Source organism: Folsomia candida, unplaced genomic scaffold (assembly GCF_002217175.1).
Source record: "Folsomia candida strain VU population unplaced genomic scaffold, ASM221717v1 Fcan01_Sc002, whole genome shotgun sequence".
Taxonomy (NCBI): domain Eukaryota; kingdom Metazoa; phylum Arthropoda; class Collembola; order Entomobryomorpha; family Isotomidae; genus Folsomia; species Folsomia candida.
In genome coordinates this window covers 16122093-16138554 of record NW_019091194.1, presented here as the reverse complement: position 1 = coordinate 16138554, position 16462 = coordinate 16122093, and the positions used below count along the sequence as shown (strand labels likewise).

General features: G+C 36.2%; 3 protein-coding genes across 7 annotated transcripts; 2 read left to right on the top strand and 1 right to left on the bottom strand.

Annotated features, from left to right (window-relative positions):
• Positions 1–21: 21 nt before the first annotated feature.
• LOC110845252 (adenosylhomocysteinase B) lies at positions 22–3858 on the top strand. The gene is made up of 9 exons (XM_022091639.2): positions 22–176; positions 1793–1906; positions 1982–2307; positions 2382–2690; positions 2784–2802; positions 2911–3005; positions 3137–3297; positions 3390–3498; positions 3578–3858. Exons 1-9 carry the CDS (start codon positions 143–145, stop codon positions 3707–3709), a joined length of 1299 nt encoding a protein of 432 aa, XP_021947331.1. The 5' UTR covers positions 22–142; the 3' UTR covers positions 3710–3858.
• An 8-nt stretch (positions 3859–3866) lies between these two features.
• On the bottom strand, positions 3867–5229 carry LOC110845253 (oxidoreductase HTATIP2). Of its 3 annotated transcripts, XM_022091640.2 has the most exons (4): positions 5177–5193; positions 5028–5096; positions 4860–4921; positions 3867–4750 (listed from the first exon to the last, which is right to left on the bottom strand). In XM_022091640.2, the coding sequence occupies exons 3-4, from the start codon at positions 4863–4865 to the stop codon at positions 4064–4066; spliced, it is 693 nt and encodes a 230-aa protein (XP_021947332.1). In that variant the 5' UTR covers positions 4866–4921; positions 5028–5096; positions 5177–5193; the 3' UTR covers positions 3867–4063. The 3 variants fall into 3 exon arrangements, with proteins under 3 accessions (XP_021947332.1, XP_035703768.1, XP_035703767.1); XM_035847875.1 differs by having other exon boundaries at positions 5040–5229; XM_035847874.1 differs by lacking the exons at positions 5028–5096; positions 5177–5193 and having other exon boundaries at positions 4860–5021.
• A 449-nt stretch (positions 5230–5678) lies between these two features.
• Positions 5679–16439, top strand: LOC110843525 (ATP-binding cassette sub-family A member 8-B). Of its 3 annotated transcripts, XM_035847866.1 has the most exons (34): positions 5679–6047; positions 6124–6374; positions 6861–7424; positions 7502–7580; positions 7668–7821; positions 7978–8164; positions 8273–8416; positions 8506–8656; positions 8726–8802; positions 8923–9134; positions 9205–9297; positions 9379–9493; positions 9576–9695; positions 9783–9812; positions 9894–9916; positions 9993–10059; positions 10150–10289; positions 10372–10606; positions 10704–11073; positions 11153–11426; positions 11511–11631; positions 11716–11751; positions 11850–12015; positions 13473–13615; positions 13697–13990; positions 14058–14234; positions 14327–14462; positions 14581–14642; positions 14716–14876; positions 14968–15104; positions 15181–15252; positions 15667–16026; positions 16095–16214; positions 16299–16439. In XM_035847866.1, exons 2-33 carry the CDS (start codon positions 6228–6230, stop codon positions 16208–16210), a joined length of 5163 nt encoding a protein of 1720 aa, XP_035703759.1. In that variant the 5' UTR covers positions 5679–6047; positions 6124–6227; the 3' UTR covers positions 16211–16214; positions 16299–16439. The 3 variants fall into 3 exon arrangements, with proteins under 3 accessions (XP_035703759.1, XP_021945183.1, XP_035703760.1); XM_022089491.2 differs by having other exon boundaries at positions 5680–6047; positions 16095–16439; XM_035847867.1 differs by lacking the exons at positions 5679–6047; positions 6124–6374 and having other exon boundaries at positions 7284–7424; positions 7506–7580; positions 16095–16439.
• The last annotated feature ends 23 nt before the right edge of the window (positions 16440–16462 follow it).

The following is a 16462-nucleotide window of genomic DNA, read 5'->3' as shown; positions in this document are numbered from 1 at the left end:
AGCTAAAGGTAATATGGAGAAGCCGAACAAAACCAGAGCGCACCATTAAAAAAGCCTCTTTGCCGACTTCTCCTCGTGCTGATCACACGTTGCCTGACATTGCTCTCTCTCCGAAGCTAAAACTTTCGAAAAAACGGACACGATGACTGCTAATCACACCAAAACGTACAAAGTCGGTAAGCATTTTTTATCGCATTATTTTTTATTATATTTATTTTTTCACTTATTTTCTCTGGATATTGCAAGTGTTCATATTTTCGATCCCATTAAGGCCGTAAATGATCATATGTGTATAAGTGTTTTTCACTTTAAATCAATATTTTTTATATTCAGCTAGGTTCATATGTTCATAGTTTATAATTCCATAGGAAGCAATTTACCGATCGATTGATTGGTGTGAACGCACACGTCGTTGCATGAGCATGATTTGGAATTGAAATTCAATTATTGAATCGATAAATTTTTTAATGGTTTGCCAAGCAAGTCGAAATTCGCAATTATTTCGCCGTCGAACAAGCCTAGCATTCACTATTCAGGTTTATGATCTCTAATCATCATCTCATCATGACATATGTACGGTTGTTGACGGTTAAAAGTTTACACGAGTGCATATTGTGTGCTTGTGTAATCTAAATTCACCAGCGTTGGTTGGAATTGCATAAAAGGGAATTGTTCTTTCATTATTTTGATCCATCATTTCATCGAACGCTTATAGTCGCTTGTCAGGTAGTTGAGGATAATGCGCTATGATATTGATGCGATTCGGATTCAACAACCATTTATGAATAGCAAACTTGTTGTGTAAATTAGTACGTCAAATACATAGATGATTCTAGCAAGAACAAATATAGCTGAACAAATAACTGTATAACTGTATAATACAATTGAGCCAACGTGTACATCCACATCCCCCATAACTGCATTGATTAAAAATTATTGAAAAAATTGCTGCAAAAGTTTACCAGCCGCTGACATTTTTGAAAAATTAACGAGACAAAACAATTCTGAAATGTGGACTTGGTTTATTTTCTTTCCACACGAACGACAAATAATTCAGAATAACTACTGCATGCTAGAAGCTATTGAACATAGACTGACACTAGAAAATTGTACAGTCGTTCTAGTAGGTTTAGAAAGTTTCTAAAATTAGATATTGCTGTAATGAAGAACCACTTCAATAACAAATAGCAAAGCATATTTAATACCTACAGCTATTTTACCTGGATTTACTTTCTCTTTAGAAATTATTGAGACATGATCAATATTCATGTCGTGTGCTGTTTGTAATGCGCAAAATGGGATAACTAATTTTATAATTAAATATTTCTGAGATAAAATGAATTGAACAATCCAAACGATGACTTCGATTCGGGTTTCTGAAAAAAAAACAATTGCCTGACTTCCTTTTAACGTCCTTCAAATTATGCATACATTTATTTTATTGAAAGCGTGTCAGTAATACCACCCAGGCATCCAGCTTAAAATCATTTCATCACTAGCAGTCACACCACCACTCATACTGGAAGTATTACCAAGACTTATGTATAAGATATCAGATTCAAGTTCATGGTTCATGATTCTCGTGCTTCTTCTTCCAAGGCCAGCGGGTTCAGCACCCCAAGATTGTCTATTATACCCTGTTACGTACATAATTATCCAGTAGTTGCCGGAGGCGAATATGCAGAACCAGACTTCTTCCTTCCTTTGCTTTGTTCTAATATGAATCGTTTCCTTCTTTGAGTAGTCAAAATGCTTTTTATTTAAGAATGAATATTATGTTTGTAAATTGTAGCTGACATCAAGTTGGCGGAATGGGGACGGAAGGAGATCATGCTTGCGGAAAAGGAGATGCCCGGTTTGATGTCCATTCGTAAAAAATATGGACTCACCAAGCCCTTGACGGGAGGTTGGTAGATTTTTGTTAAAAAAACAATTTAATGGGTTATTTTAATATCGTAATCTATATTTTTAATCCGTCTAGCTCGAATTGCGGGATGCCTTCACATGACTGTGCAAACTGCGGTGCTGATTGAGACCTTGACTGAGCTGGGTGCCCGTGTTCAGTGGAGTAGTTGCAACATATTCAGTACTCAAGATCATGCCGCCGCGGCCATCGCTGTGACCGGTGTCCCCGTCTTCGCATGGAAGGGGGAAACCGAGGAAGAGTACATTTGGTGTATCGAACAAACTTTGGTGTTCGATGATGGCCAGCCACTCAATATGATCTTGGACGATGGTGGTGACTTGACGACACACGTTTTAACCAAATATCCCAAATATGCCGAAGGGATCAAGGGAGTCTCTGAGGTTAGTTAAGTTTGCTGAACCCATTGTTTATTTTGTTAAAGTTTGTGTATTTCTCAAGTTTCTTGTGATTTTAGGAAACTACAACCGGTGTCCACAACCTTTACAAGCTACTCAAGAATGGTCAACTAAAGTTTCCTGCTATTAATGTCAACGATTCTGTTACAAAGAGCAAGTTTGACAATCTTTATGGATGCCGAGAATCTCTTATTGACGGTCTTAAGCGTGCCACTGACATCATGGTCGCTGGAAAGACCTGCATTGTAGCGGGGTATGGTGACGTTGGCAAGGGATCTGCGCAATCTCTGAGAGCTTTTGGAGCAAGAGTGATTATCACCGAGATTGATCCAATTAATGCACTTCAAGCTGCCATGGAAGGATATCAAGTATGCACGCACTTGTCTTATCAATCAGCATCATAACATAATAATTATCAGCCATGACTCATTGACTCACGTAATTGTTTGTCTTTGTAATAGGTTAGTGCAATGGAAGATGGTAAGTAAATAAGTCAACCGTTCAAATGCGCTTCGATTTCTCAGTTGCTTTCTAGTTTTTTGATCTTGATGCTAAAACCTAACTGTGTATTCGGAAATTTTTAAACAGTCGTTCATGAAGCTCATATCATTGTCACAACCACGGGATGTAAGGATATCGTTCGCCCCGAACACTTTGTGAAAATGAGAGATGAAGTCATTTTGGTAAGCACTATGTAAATTCGTCAAGTATTGGTTGTTGTACAGTGTAGCAAATGTACTTGATTAAATTTGCTACAAAATTTCTTTGGTCGATACGTATTTTCGTACTCAAATACACTGTGGACATTTTTTAGGCAAACATTGGTCACTTTGATTGCGAGATTGATGCTGCGTGGTTAGATAAAAATGCCACCAAAATCAACATCAAACCTCAGGTAGACCGATACGAGCTCAGCAATGGACGTCACATTATCCTCTTGGCAGCAGGTCGTCTTGTTAACTTGGGATGTGCGATGTACGTAAATATCATAATCATGTCAAATACGATTATACGACGGCATGGCTGACTATTATAAAAATGTATATTTGTATCTAACCAATTTTTAGGGGTCATCCTTCTTTCGTCATGAGTAACTCCTTTACCAACCAAGTATTGGCCCAAATTGCACTTTGGACCGACAAGTATGCCATTGGGGTTTTCATGCTCCCAAAGAAGGTATGTAATCAATCAATAAACAATGCATTTTATAAATTAAGTTGTTACTTGATTCCGAACACTTTATTTTTGCATTTAGCTCGACGAAGAAGTTGCTCGTTTACATTTGGATCATATTGGAGCCAAGTTGAGCAAGTTGACTCCAGAACAGGCAACCTATTTGGGGTTGGATGTGGATGGACCCTACAAGCCAGAACATTACCGTTACTGATTTTTCTCTATGTTGAACATGTTACAATATGTAACTGAACTTTTCCATTGAAATCAAAATTTCTAAATCTTGTTCAGGGTGGTTTTGTAAAATAATCTGTTTGTTCTGTTACTAAATTAGCTATATTAAAATGGTATTGGGAACACATACATACACCTCTGTTAATTATTGCCCTTTATTGACGTTTATTCAAGTGTCGAAAATCATCAATTCACTACACAAATCATATCGAGAAACATTTACATTCCTTATATTCATACCAATAGATAGTAATTATTTACATATGTATGTAGATGCGTAGTAATATTGAACGTATTTATTATTTATACTGCATCAACATTGATGTAAAAATAATTACTTAGATAACGCCTTTCCAATTTTAATCATTTCCGGGTTTTCCAATATTTCCACTGGTTTCTTGGCCTCATTGTTGAGTGAATTCGCCACAATCACCTCGCCCAACAGGTCGGCTTGAATTGTCAAAGTATTTCGAAAATCGATTGCCTTCATGACGAATGCAATCTTTGGGCCGAGGTGTCCAGAGTTATCCGACGTCATAACCCCTCCTGGTCGATAGAATGAACATCTTTTGAATCCCATTTGTCCCACCGACTCTTCAACTTGACCCTTCACCTTCCCAAATAAAAACCAGCTTGATTTGTTTGTGCCTCGACCCGTCACCCAGTGAACGTCTTTGCAGTCCCCATCCTTCATCATCTTGGCCAAAGCTAGAGCATTATCCAGCTCGATCTTTCGATACATGGTTTCAGAAACAGAAGCACTGCTGACTCCAATTGCGTAAAATCCAACATCAAAATCTTTAAAGAGGTCTGCATGCTCTGGAATTTTTTCAAAATCCATGCTCTTTTGTTCAAATTTTGAATAGTTACTGTCTCCATCTGAGGCAGGCAAATCCATTGTTTTGCGTAAAATGAGGGTAACTTTTTCATACTGTGGACATTTTGCCAATGCGCGGACAATGCCTTTCCCAATGGACCCAGTTCCACCCAGAACCACTGCAGTTTTTGAGCCCATTCTGACCTAAGTAGTAAAAATTAGATACACACAATTTTAAAAATTACTACAACGTTTAAATTCTCCGTATTACATTTTATGACAAATTAATATTATTAGCAAGTTAAATGTTCACCTTCATTCACACCCAAGCAAAATAACTCTGAGTGTGAAAACCTCGTCCCGTTCCACGCACATCTGGAAGAATTGAAGTTTTTTTTTTAGTTTTTTTTGTCGATGGTCAATAAGTAGAGAGACACGCTAACGCTGACGAGTTGTCAGAACCGTCAGAACTTCAACTTACAAATGCTCTCACCACCAAGGTCACTAATCCTCGTGTAGTAAATACTATGTCTCATGTAATGCTGTGAGTCTATATATGTACCCACAATCGATTATTATTATTTACAGAAGCGTTCATTCATATGAACTGGTAAAATAAAACTGTTGCACCTTTTACCCGTCCTTTATATACCCGGATTGCCAAACCTGACTGGGCATTATTGCATTTTTTTGTGCAAAAAAAGAAAACGAGACGTGTCATTTCATTTTCATGACATGACAGTGCAGAAAATAAACAAGCAGATTGATCTGCACTGACATTCATGGTGACGCTGCTATCCGCAAAAGTCATGCAGCTAATCTACTTGTCCATAACAAGTTGTCATCGTCAGAAAATTGTGTACTGGGCATGTTCATATGTCATGCAAGCGCAGTACCAATTTGTTCTGATCGATAGTATTCCACATGTTGAAAATTACTCTTCGTGCTGGAGCCGTATTAGAATAATTGATTGCGTGTCTACATTGTTATTATTTATTCATATGATAAAATGCACAGATGGATGGATTGTACACATGTACATCGCAGGATATTACTTTTGTTACAAAAGTTTAATACTAGGCGTTTTATTTATACCATGCCATCAAATAAAGTACATGTAATAATAATTTGAATGAAGTTACATTTATCCCGACGCACCCAAATATTTCTTGCCATCAGTTAAGTTGAGCATTTTGGGGTTATCCTAATAATTCGAGTTCAATAATTGTCATGTTCCCTCAGGATCAATTTTCCCGATAGACACACTCGCATCTGCTGCGGCAAACGGGTTCAAATTTCAACAACAAACACATATCGATTAGTCGTTTTTGCTCTGTTTGCTGTTATATTTGTTAATCTTTTAGTACTTGTTATCATTATTAATAGGAAGTGCATATTGATAATTTATGATTCTGTACCCAAGATTGTGAGTGGGATTTGCGTAATACAATTTAGCTGGCCTACCAGCGCGACGCGATTAGCAACTGAAAAGATTCAGATGGTAATTATATTCAATAGTGCAAATTGCAATGGCTTTATACTTGTATCATTGTAAGCATGTTTTCTGTGATTCACAGCAAGGAGACGGTAGAAGCAAATCATGGCGTGCTAGTTTGTACTTCAACTTCTATTTTTAATTAAAAAAATCTAAAAAGAAGGGGGTCCCGGTTGTCGATCGAGCATGATGATGGAAGGTTCTCGTGAAGGACTGAACGACTCTGGCCAGTTTGACCATGGGAGAAATGTGAATATTTTTACCCAGACGAAAATTCTTACTCGGAAGAATTGGACAACTAAGAGGCGAACCGAATTAAAAAAGCTTATCGGAGTAGGTTCCACCATTAGCTTAAAAAAGCAATTATCTTGAAAATAAGGGTTGAGGTCTATCCTTCTGGACCACCTTTTTTGTGGTCCAGAAGGGTAGAATCCTTAACGATTCTATCCTCCTAGACCACTTTTTTTATTGCATTTTTGCACATTTCAGAACATTCTAAGACTTTCTGCAAATTTCTAGGACACACGGTACGCAAATTTCTAGGACACACGGGCACGCAAATTTAACCTAACCTAACCTGCTCGCTTCGCTCGCTAAAAAAGAACTATACCCCAATACGGAGGGTAGAATTTCGACGAAAAAATATTTCGAAAATTTTTCTGAGTTTTTTTAGTGAAAAAATAAAAGTCTTAGAATGTTCTGAAACGTGCAAAAAATGCGAAAAAAAGATTGGTCCAGAAGGGTAGAATAGAAGGGTAGAATAGTAATAGAATAGTGTAAGCTTGCAATTATTCATGTATGTATTACTATTTTCTGCAGGAACTACTACTTCCTGTATTCTACCTCATGTTTTTGAGCTTTTTGGTGAAGTTAAATAAACACACAGTGTACCCAGAAGTGGCGAATGAATTAGAAACCCCACAAAATGTACTCGACAGTTTACGAAACCAAATTGCCTCCCAGCAAGTACCACAGCCTCATTTAATTCATATCGTCCACTCTTCCCAAGCTCGTGCCATAGAATTGGAGAAATTGATGAGCATTGTTTGGAATAATAGTCATCCGGATATTCCTGCAACTGATGTCATGTCTTTCAAATACTTGAATAGTTCTGATGAATTAATGAACGTGTTTTGGACCTCTTCTGAAATATATATCGCCGTGGTGCTCTCAGAGTCCGACCCTTTTTCGTATACTATTCGAATTGATCCAGACACAAAATTACTTCCTTTGCTATCCATTAAAAAGGTAGGTTTGGAAACCTGCCGGGGCTTGTCTGCTCTGAGTAAAGAGCTTGAATCAACAACTTCGTGCCCAGTGAACGGTTATTACTACTCAAACTTTTTAGCTATCCAGCATTTGGTCGACAACTCATTAATTATGGTAACCTTATTTTCCACAGTTTTAACAGTATGCATATTTTCTTAATGTTTGTTATGTATTTCCAATTATTTTCTTAGAAAGCTGAAGGAAGCTATGAAACGTACAAAGTCATTAATGTAACAGTCGAAAATTACCCAAAAAAGGAATATTCAGCAGGTATTAATACAAGCAACAATATTGATAAACCTGAAAATTTTGAAGTGCATATTTACATAGCCTTATCTCTCTTTCTCTACCTAATAGGAATGCCAACATTTTTAAGGGTGATAATCCCGTTATACTGCATCATACCACTTGCTCAGCTTATCAATACTTTACTAATCTTGGTCGTTACTGAGAAGGAGAACAAAATCAAAGACGGTCTCAAAATGATTGGGATTTCAGATGTGGCATACTGGTTAGAAAATATAATGAATTAATAATTTTTTGAGGTACTGTGAAAAAACACCGGATCGATTTATCTATATGTATCGATCAAAACCGAACCTTAATTTTTTACGTTAACATGTGGCGTAATAATTATGTATCAATTATGTGGTTATGATGGTCCTAGGTGTTCGTGGTTTGCAATTTATGGTGGTATGACTATTATCTTTGCTGGGATGTTCACTGTAGTCATGCATTTTATGAGTGTGCTCAAAAACATCAACCCAGTGATAATATTTCTCCTATTCATGTTTTTCGGATTCTCAATCATTACTTTTGCGTTTGCATTGACTCCATTTTTCCACAAACCGAAGGTACTATTTAATTATTTCATAGCTACAAAATGTAATTTATACTTTGATATCGATATATAATAATATAATTGTTGCTCCACACTGAAAAAAATAATTGGATAATTGCAGACGGCGGGTGCAGTTGGAACTCTTGTGATGCAGTTTACTGGGATGCTATTTATGCTGCAAACATTTTTATTGGATCCATCCAACCCAATTATCATGCCATTGCGTTTAATCAGCTCTGTGGCATTTACTACAGCTTTAGATACGGTTAAGATTTATGACTTATCGAATTATTTATGTTTGTTGATCTTATCTAATTGACAATTTATACCATTTCTTTTTATATATTTAAATAGGCATGTGCCTATGAGTATAGTGGAGGAATTGCACTAAAAGACCTCCTACCTGGAGAGAAAGGATCGGGAATTTTGTACTCCTTAATCTTCTTAGTCTTTGATACTTTCTTTTATGGCTTCATTGCTGTTTACCTGGATAATGTAATCCCAAGTAAGTTTCTCACATCCTTACATGGTTATTTGTTACGCATTAACACTTGTGGTAATTTATATCAAACAGATGAGTATGGGGTCAAGAAGAATCCGTTTTACTTTTTGCTGCCATCTTATTGGATTGGGTCGACCAGGGCTGAGGCAGTGAGTTAAATGCTGTTTATTATTAAATGCTATTTATATATTATGTAGCACGTAATACGTGTAAATACGTATGAGGCTACTCTTTGTCAAAACAAGTAAAATAATTCCCATGTATTGCAGAATACACAATATATTGACGAGCTGGAAGGATTAGAAGAAAATATTTCCGATGACGTGGAGAAAGTGCATCCTTCCATGATTGGAAAAGAATCATTCAGAATTAGGAAACTGTGTAAGACATATACATCGTGGTTCAGCAACGAAACAACAGAAGCAGTGAAAGAGATTTCGCTAGATATTTATGAAAATCAAATCACGGCCTTGATTGGCAGGTTAGCATTTTTATATTCGTATCTCGAGTTGTTAACCACAGCGTTGAATTGTTGTATAATTTTCTTTCAGAAATGGTGCTGGGAAATCAACTTTGATTAACATTATGACTGGGTTGGTTATGCCCACGAGTGGCCGTTGCGTGGTGTTTGGACTTGATATAGCGTAAATCAACATGCATATCTATGATCGTGTTGCTTATGCTATTAAATATTAAATTCTTTAAACCAATAAAATAATGTGTAGGAAACCACACGACATGATGAGACTACGCAAAATGACCGGGGTCTGTATGCAGCAAGATTTGCATTTTTCTTCAATGACCGTGACTGAACATTTAGTATTTTACGGAGAACTTCGGGTAAAATTGTCTTGCTTGCCAAGCAATGCAAATACTTTATAAAATTTGTTTGAAAATGTAACTCTTCTTTAATTAATTTCAGGGTGTTCCGAAACTGGAACTTGAGGCCGAGATTGACGAACTTTTACAAGAGCTGGAACTAACGCAGCAACGCACAGTTCGAGCTGCAAAACTGAGTGGTGGGCAAAAACGCAAGTTATCGGTAAGTTATCAGTACGCACATGTGCTTCATTAAATAAATTTACTCATTATTGGCATTATTGGCAGTATATATATGTGTAATAAATAGGTTGCGATCGCCTTGATTGGGTCACCAAAAGTAAGTCAAACATACTAAAATTAATATTTCGTGCTTCCAAGGACATGAATGGATAATTTACGATTTGTTTGTTTTCGACAGATAATTCTGCTAGATGAACCAAGGTATAGAAATATTAATATGTATAATAGGTATATAGAAAGAGAGATTTTGAACCTACATGAATTTACATGAACCCAGTGCCGGCGTTGATCCTGTCTCTAGAAGACAATTGTGGTCGTTATTACAGAAAAAGAAGCAGGGTCGGGTACGAAAAAAGTTTAACGATTGTCAGTTCGAATTATAAATACTGGTTGAAACTCCTAACGTAAATTATTTTGATGTGCCTTAATTTTAGGTTATTTTACTCACGACGCATTTTATGGACGAGGCTGACGTCCTAGCCGATTCAAAAGCTATCATCCATAATGGAATTTTGAAGTGTGTTGGTTCCTCCCTGTTTCTTAAAAGCCGATTCGGTGTGGGATATCAATTAACGTAAGAAACGTACCTAATTAACTGCATCCACAACTACAAATTTAACCTTAATGTTTTGTCGTCTTTCTTTTTGATGAAATAGTGTTGAACTTGATGAAACAAAGCTAATTAATAGCTTAGAAAGCGATAACATAATTACAAATTGGATTCCTGAGGCAATTCAATCTCGCAAAATCATTGCTAATGAGATCAAATACACGTTGCCTCATTCACAAGTGTCCAAGTTTCCAGAAATGTTTGGAGATTTCGAAAAATCTATTGGAGCAGAATTGTCGACTATTATTAGCTATGGCGTTTCAATGACCACATTGTCAGAGGTACGTGTATGGTGTGCAAATTATTAAATTTATTTGATACATGAAATTGATAAAAGCTTGCTTAAATGACCCAACTATTTTACGTATTCATTTGCAGGTATTTTTGAAGATATCGAATGATATGGAAATTTCTGACCCAAAGAAAACTGCTACAGAAATCATGCCACATCGAAGAATGAGTAGCTCGTCCCAGCAAGGCTCTGATGTCAACGATGCCATAAATTCAAGTCTGACGACAGAGAATCAAGGCGACAATTTAATTCCCAATATTGGCGACTTTGATACCAACACTGCCTCAATATTTAAAGTGATGTGTGCTTTACGGCTTCGTCGTTTGATTAGAAATCCAGCTTCGCTATTTTTCATGGTCGTTATGCCTGTGCTATTGGTAATTATTGGATTCATTATCGTAAAATCTCAGAGCATCAACCAAGTAGATGAAACGTTCATTTTCTCTTTTGAAAATGGTATATAAATATTACAAGTTCTCGTTCCAATGAAATATTCAATGGTTTCATAATAATTGTTCGAATTTTGTAATCCAAGATTTCAGCGTTTATCCTAAAGCTGAAATGAATCTAGCCGTGTCATCATCCGCCCATAACGATTCCTCCTTTGGTTCGTTCATACAGCAATTTGGAATAAATGTGTTTCCGTACACTGGGAATTTCACTGATTTACTTCATCTTAATGGTGACATTGGAACCCTGACGGCTGTAATGACTGATCCTCAGTTTAAGGTGGCAAGCATACGACAGAATGGCACATTTCAACATGTCCCTGGAATTGCACTAAATGCAATCAATCAATATTTTTTCAAGTAATCATTCATATTTTTTTTAGATAAGTTGAAATGATGTTTTTAAAAGAAATGTGCGAAAATATTGCTTATTTACATTATTAGTTCCACGTCTGCCAAGATCAGGACAGCCAACCAGCCATTCCCTACCAAAAATCCAATTAGCTTTGACGCCAGCACAGTCTATGCTGCGTTCCTTATTGGACCAGCATTTACTTTTTCTGCCGTGAGAAAGTTATTTAATATTTGTTATTATTTTATTAAGAAGTTGAAAAAATTGAAAAATTAAAACGTATGTGCTTGTTATTAGGTTGGAATGGTAATGGAAATTGTGAATGATCGTGAGGTGAGCGTGATCGTATTAATTGCGATATTGATTTTATTTTAGGATTTGAAACATGAAATTAACTGGAAATATCTGCATCATGATGCTTTTTATTTCAGAAACACACGCGCAATCATCTACGAGTGAATGGAGTTTCGTTTTCAATGTACTTCACATCCATGTTCTTCGTATATGGGATGCTTTCTTTGCTTATCACCCTGATGGAGATTGTCGTGATTTTGGCCTTCAATCTAACAGCATTCACAAATCCTTATGCAATAACAAGTACGTTATTATGTCGTCAATTTTTAAAAAATAAATAATCAAGCATCCCATATAAATATAAATGAGCTGAACCAGCCCAACCGTTTCACAAACGCAGTTTCCATTATTTAGCGAAAGGCAGAGTGAGACTCGGATTCTGGTGGGTATCCACCACCACGGCTGACTGTCGTTGCCAGTGCCGTATGGTGGTCCGTCTCACTTCTCACTCTCTTCAAATTGTTTACCGGGATTATGAACCAACTCGTGTTGAGATGCTTTTCATCTCTTACACGAGTTGGTTCAGTTGATAAATCGTTGAGCTTAAGTTTTAAATTTGGGGCGAATTGGACAAACTGAATTTGCTTATCTTAAAAACTGATAAGCGCAGTGATAAGCCCGATAGCGTTTATTTTCGAGTGGATACTACCATTATATATTCAGATAAGCTTAAGTTTTAAATTTGGGGCGAATTGGACAAACTGAATTTGCTTATCTTAAAAACTGATAAGCGCAGTGATAAGCCCGATAGCGTTTATTTTCGAGTGGATACTACCATTATATATTCAGATAAGCTTAAGTTTTAAATTTGGGGAGATTTGGACAAACTAAATTTGCTTATCTTAAAAACTGATAAGCGCAGTGATAAGCCCGATAGCGTTAATTTTCGAATGCATATCATCATTATAAATTCAGAAAAGCTTAAGTTTTAAGTTTGGGGCGATTTGGATAAACTAAATTTGCTTATCTGAAAAATTGATAACTTCGTTGATAAGCCTCATAGCGTTAATTTTCGAATGCATATCATCATTATAAATTCAGAAAAGCTTAAGTTTTAAATTTGGGGCGATTTGAGGCTGTTTTAATAGCTTCTATGTAATTACCTTTATGTATATCATAAATACCTATACATTGTTACGGCTCCTGCCGTATAAGCCCCTCCCTCAGAAACTTTGACCCCAAAAAAGTCATGGTAGCGGTCATTTCGCAGCGGACAACAAAAGCGGAAAATGTGGCACTTCTGACGAAGAAAAATCTGGCATCAGGTTGTCAGCCGCGAAATGACCGCTAAGGTCACTTTTTTAACGATTTATATGTAGGTCGAAAAACCGCCAATTTTCGAATTTTGAAAGTCTTGATGCATCAAAATGTTCATATTCATGAGGGAAGTCAAATGTCAAATGCAAGTTGGTATCTACTTCTTTCTGTACCGAGTGTACATTGACCTTCTCATTTTTCCCAATTTTCTTCCCCAATTTTTGAAGGGGGTGTGGTTGAATATAATTCAAAAACAGCTATGCTATATTAATCCCCCCACCCAAAACTGAATTTGTAATTTTTTATGTGCAATTTGGTGAAATCGATGCGAAAAAGACTTGCACTTTTGGCTCATTTTGTACCAAATACGTATGTGCATGCATGCATCTTGTGTGTATATATACCTCATATTCTAAAACGATTTTTTGATTCTTCTGTTATAGTTACGCTGGGGTTGTTGATCCTGTTTATATTCCCCTGTTTACTGTTCAGCGCAGCTTTTTCGTACGTTTTTGATCGGATGGAAACTGCACAATCAGTATTTTCTCAGCTATGCAGTTGGATGGGAATGATTGTTGGAATTGCGGTTTGTTCCTATATTTATTTGATGCCTTACTTTTTATGTCGTACTATACCTTAAATTATTATTATTAATTGATTTGCATAGATGATTTTGATCGACAACTTGGCTCCAGATTCGGCCATGTTAATGCATGTCATTTTTTCATTCTTGGATATTTTCTACATTCCATTTGGGATTTTTTATTTTACACAAAAACAATATTTCAAGTGTACTTTTGCAAATACTTGCGATAGCCTCTCGTTTAAGGATTATACTGGTCATGAATTCACCGTCATGGCTGTTGCAATGTTGGTACAAATTCCAATATATTCCTTCTGGCTGCTGGTTGCGGATGTTGTCAAGAATGGTGGGAGAATGTCAGGAGTCTTCAAATTTCTGGTATTCGAAATGTTTAAAATATATATATGTATGTTTTTTTTCATATAAATAATCTACTGATTTATAGAACGTTCGGGTACCCTGGATAAGCAGTAGTGGATCAAAAATTTGTGATTCTTCTGATCCATCCGTTCTTCAAAATATCAGTGACAATGATGAGGATGTACAAAATGAGAAGAGTCGAGTTGACGACTATTTCTCACAACCTCCGAGTCATAACTCAAAATGTGTAGTAGCAGTGCAAGTAAGTCCAGTTACTAAGATAGATACAGGCGTAAAATATGGTTGAAATAGTTGTATCACATGTACATTTGGATTGCTTGTTTTTTATTTAAGGACATTCACAAAGTATACCGACTCAAAAGAGACAAAAAGGAGAAATCTAAGTCAAAGTACATAAATAGAAAAGTTCTTCATGGAATCGATCTCATGGTTGAAGAGGGAGAGGTTTTTGGACTACTAGGTCATAATGGTAAGTTGTCAGATTAGGGCGGGTTTGAATTAAACTAATACAAATACAAATTTAAGTAACAATCAATTACCAAATAACGCAGGTTAATATTTGGAATGTATTATTCTTCTTAATTTAGGTGCTGGAAAAACAACAACAATTAAACTCATAATTGCCGAAGAAGATGCAGATTCAGGAAGAGTACATAACCAATTTGCAGTCAAAATATTTTTCTAATGTGACGAGCAATAAGTGAGACTGATTTGAATTACAGATTCGGCTCTGTGATTATGATATCGAATCAAATTTATCAGAAGCTTTTCAATCTCTCGGATACTGTCCTCAACATGATGCGTTGTGGGATAACATAACACTACGGGAACATATTGAATTATATGCAATTGTGCGTGGCGTCAAACCCAATATTCGCAACAAGTGGGTACAAAGTACCAAATGCTTAACAAATATTCAAGTTGAGTCATAGTTAAGATTAATAGTAATGTAATAATCTCTGCATGTTTTCCAGTTTGGTCAAGCATTTTATCAAGGGGTTGCAAATTGAGGAACATTCAGAGAAAAAATCCAATACTTTGAGTGGCGGAACGAAAAGAAAATTAAGTTATTGCATGAGTATACTGGGTTCCCCACGCATCGTTTTGTTAGGTACATAAAACTCCTTACAGCACTCAACAAAATATTGCTAGTGATAACTTAATTAATTAATAAAATGGAAATTCAGATGAGCCCTCTACAGGGATGGATATTATGTCGAAACGATTTCTCTGGAACACAATAATCGGAACATTTAAGGGTACATATTATTGAGAAAATGTCATTAAACCATTTTTATTAACAATGCGATGACGCCAGCGGTCTCGCTCCGATTTTGATGAAACATCGATAATTATGTAGGCTTAGATAAATAATTGAACACATGTTTCGGGATTTTTCATAATGCTCAGTTTAAACAATGTTATGATAGTTTAAGTGGCCGAAAATTCGCATTTTTCTCGTGAAGTTTTATTTTTTTTTGTTTTTGAGGGAGAAAAGTGCGAATTTTCGGCCACTTATACCATCATAACTTTGTTTAAACTGAGCATTATGAAAAATCCCGAAACATGTGTTCAATTATTTATCTAAGCCTACATAATTATCGATGTTTCATCAAAATCGGACCGAGACCACTGGCGTCATCGCATTGTAAGTACTTAATAATAAATTATAGACAACCGCGGTGCGATTTTGACAACGCATTCAATGGAGGAAGCAGATGCATTATGTACCCGGATTGGGATCATGAACAAAGGATCAATAGTTTGTATAGGGTCACCACAACACCTAAAGAGCAAGTTCGGTGCTGGCTATAACTTGGAAATTAAGTTAAAGATTGAATATACTTCATATTCAACCGAGCCTACAACCCACGAAGAAAAACTTGCACACGCCAAGGAAAGGTTTGCATTTGTAGATACTCATTTTCCAGGAGCTACACAAACCCAAATATTTTTTGAGAACCGAGCCGTTTACTCCATTCCAAAGGCCACCATCTCTTCAATAGCACAAACCTTTTCACTACTTGAAACACGTAATTTTTTATTATACAGAGTTACTTTACTTGATTTTATCTAATTCTAAAAAGTAATTCTTTTATAGTAAAAGGAGAATACGACATTGAAGAATATAATTTTAGTCAGACAACGTTAGATAACGTTTTTCTCCAATTCGCAACCAATAATCAAGAGGACCAAGAGGAATCAAATTCGTCCTAGCAGGGTGCTAGTTTTATGATATTTTCATGACTTTCAGTTCAAATTTTCGAATTTAATTATTATGCATACACAATTTATGATTATGCAGCCAGTTGCAGCTTGGTGATACGTATACAACTCCCGACTGTGATCCTTGTACCGTTTAAATTATTATTACGCCAAAGAAAATATATATTAACTTTGTGTGGTACCTATTACGCAATAAATACATGAATTGTTACACGAAATACATGAAAATCTCCTAGCATATAA

Excerpts from the sequence above, each read along its gene's own strand:
- LOC110843525 (XM_035847866.1), top strand. The coding sequence starts at position 6,228 with ATGATGATGGAAGGTTCTCGTGAAGGACTGAACGACTCTGGCCAGTTT. Across the intron at positions 6,375-6,860 it reads AATTAAAAAAGCTTATCGGA|GAACTACTACTTCCTGTATT; the intron begins GTAGGTTCCACC and ends TATTTTCTGCAG. Across the intron at positions 10,060-10,149 it reads AGAAAAAGAAGCAGGGTCGG|GTTATTTTACTCACGACGCA; the intron begins GTACGAAAAAAG and ends CCTTAATTTTAG.
- LOC110845252 (XM_022091639.2), top strand. The coding sequence starts at position 143 with ATGACTGCTAATCACACCAAAACGTACAAAGTCG. Across the intron at positions 3,006-3,136 it reads TGAGAGATGAAGTCATTTTG|GCAAACATTGGTCACTTTGA; the intron begins GTAAGCACTATG and ends GACATTTTTTAG. Across the intron at positions 3,499-3,577 it reads TTTTCATGCTCCCAAAGAAG|CTCGACGAAGAAGTTGCTCG; the intron begins GTATGTAATCAA and ends TTTTGCATTTAG.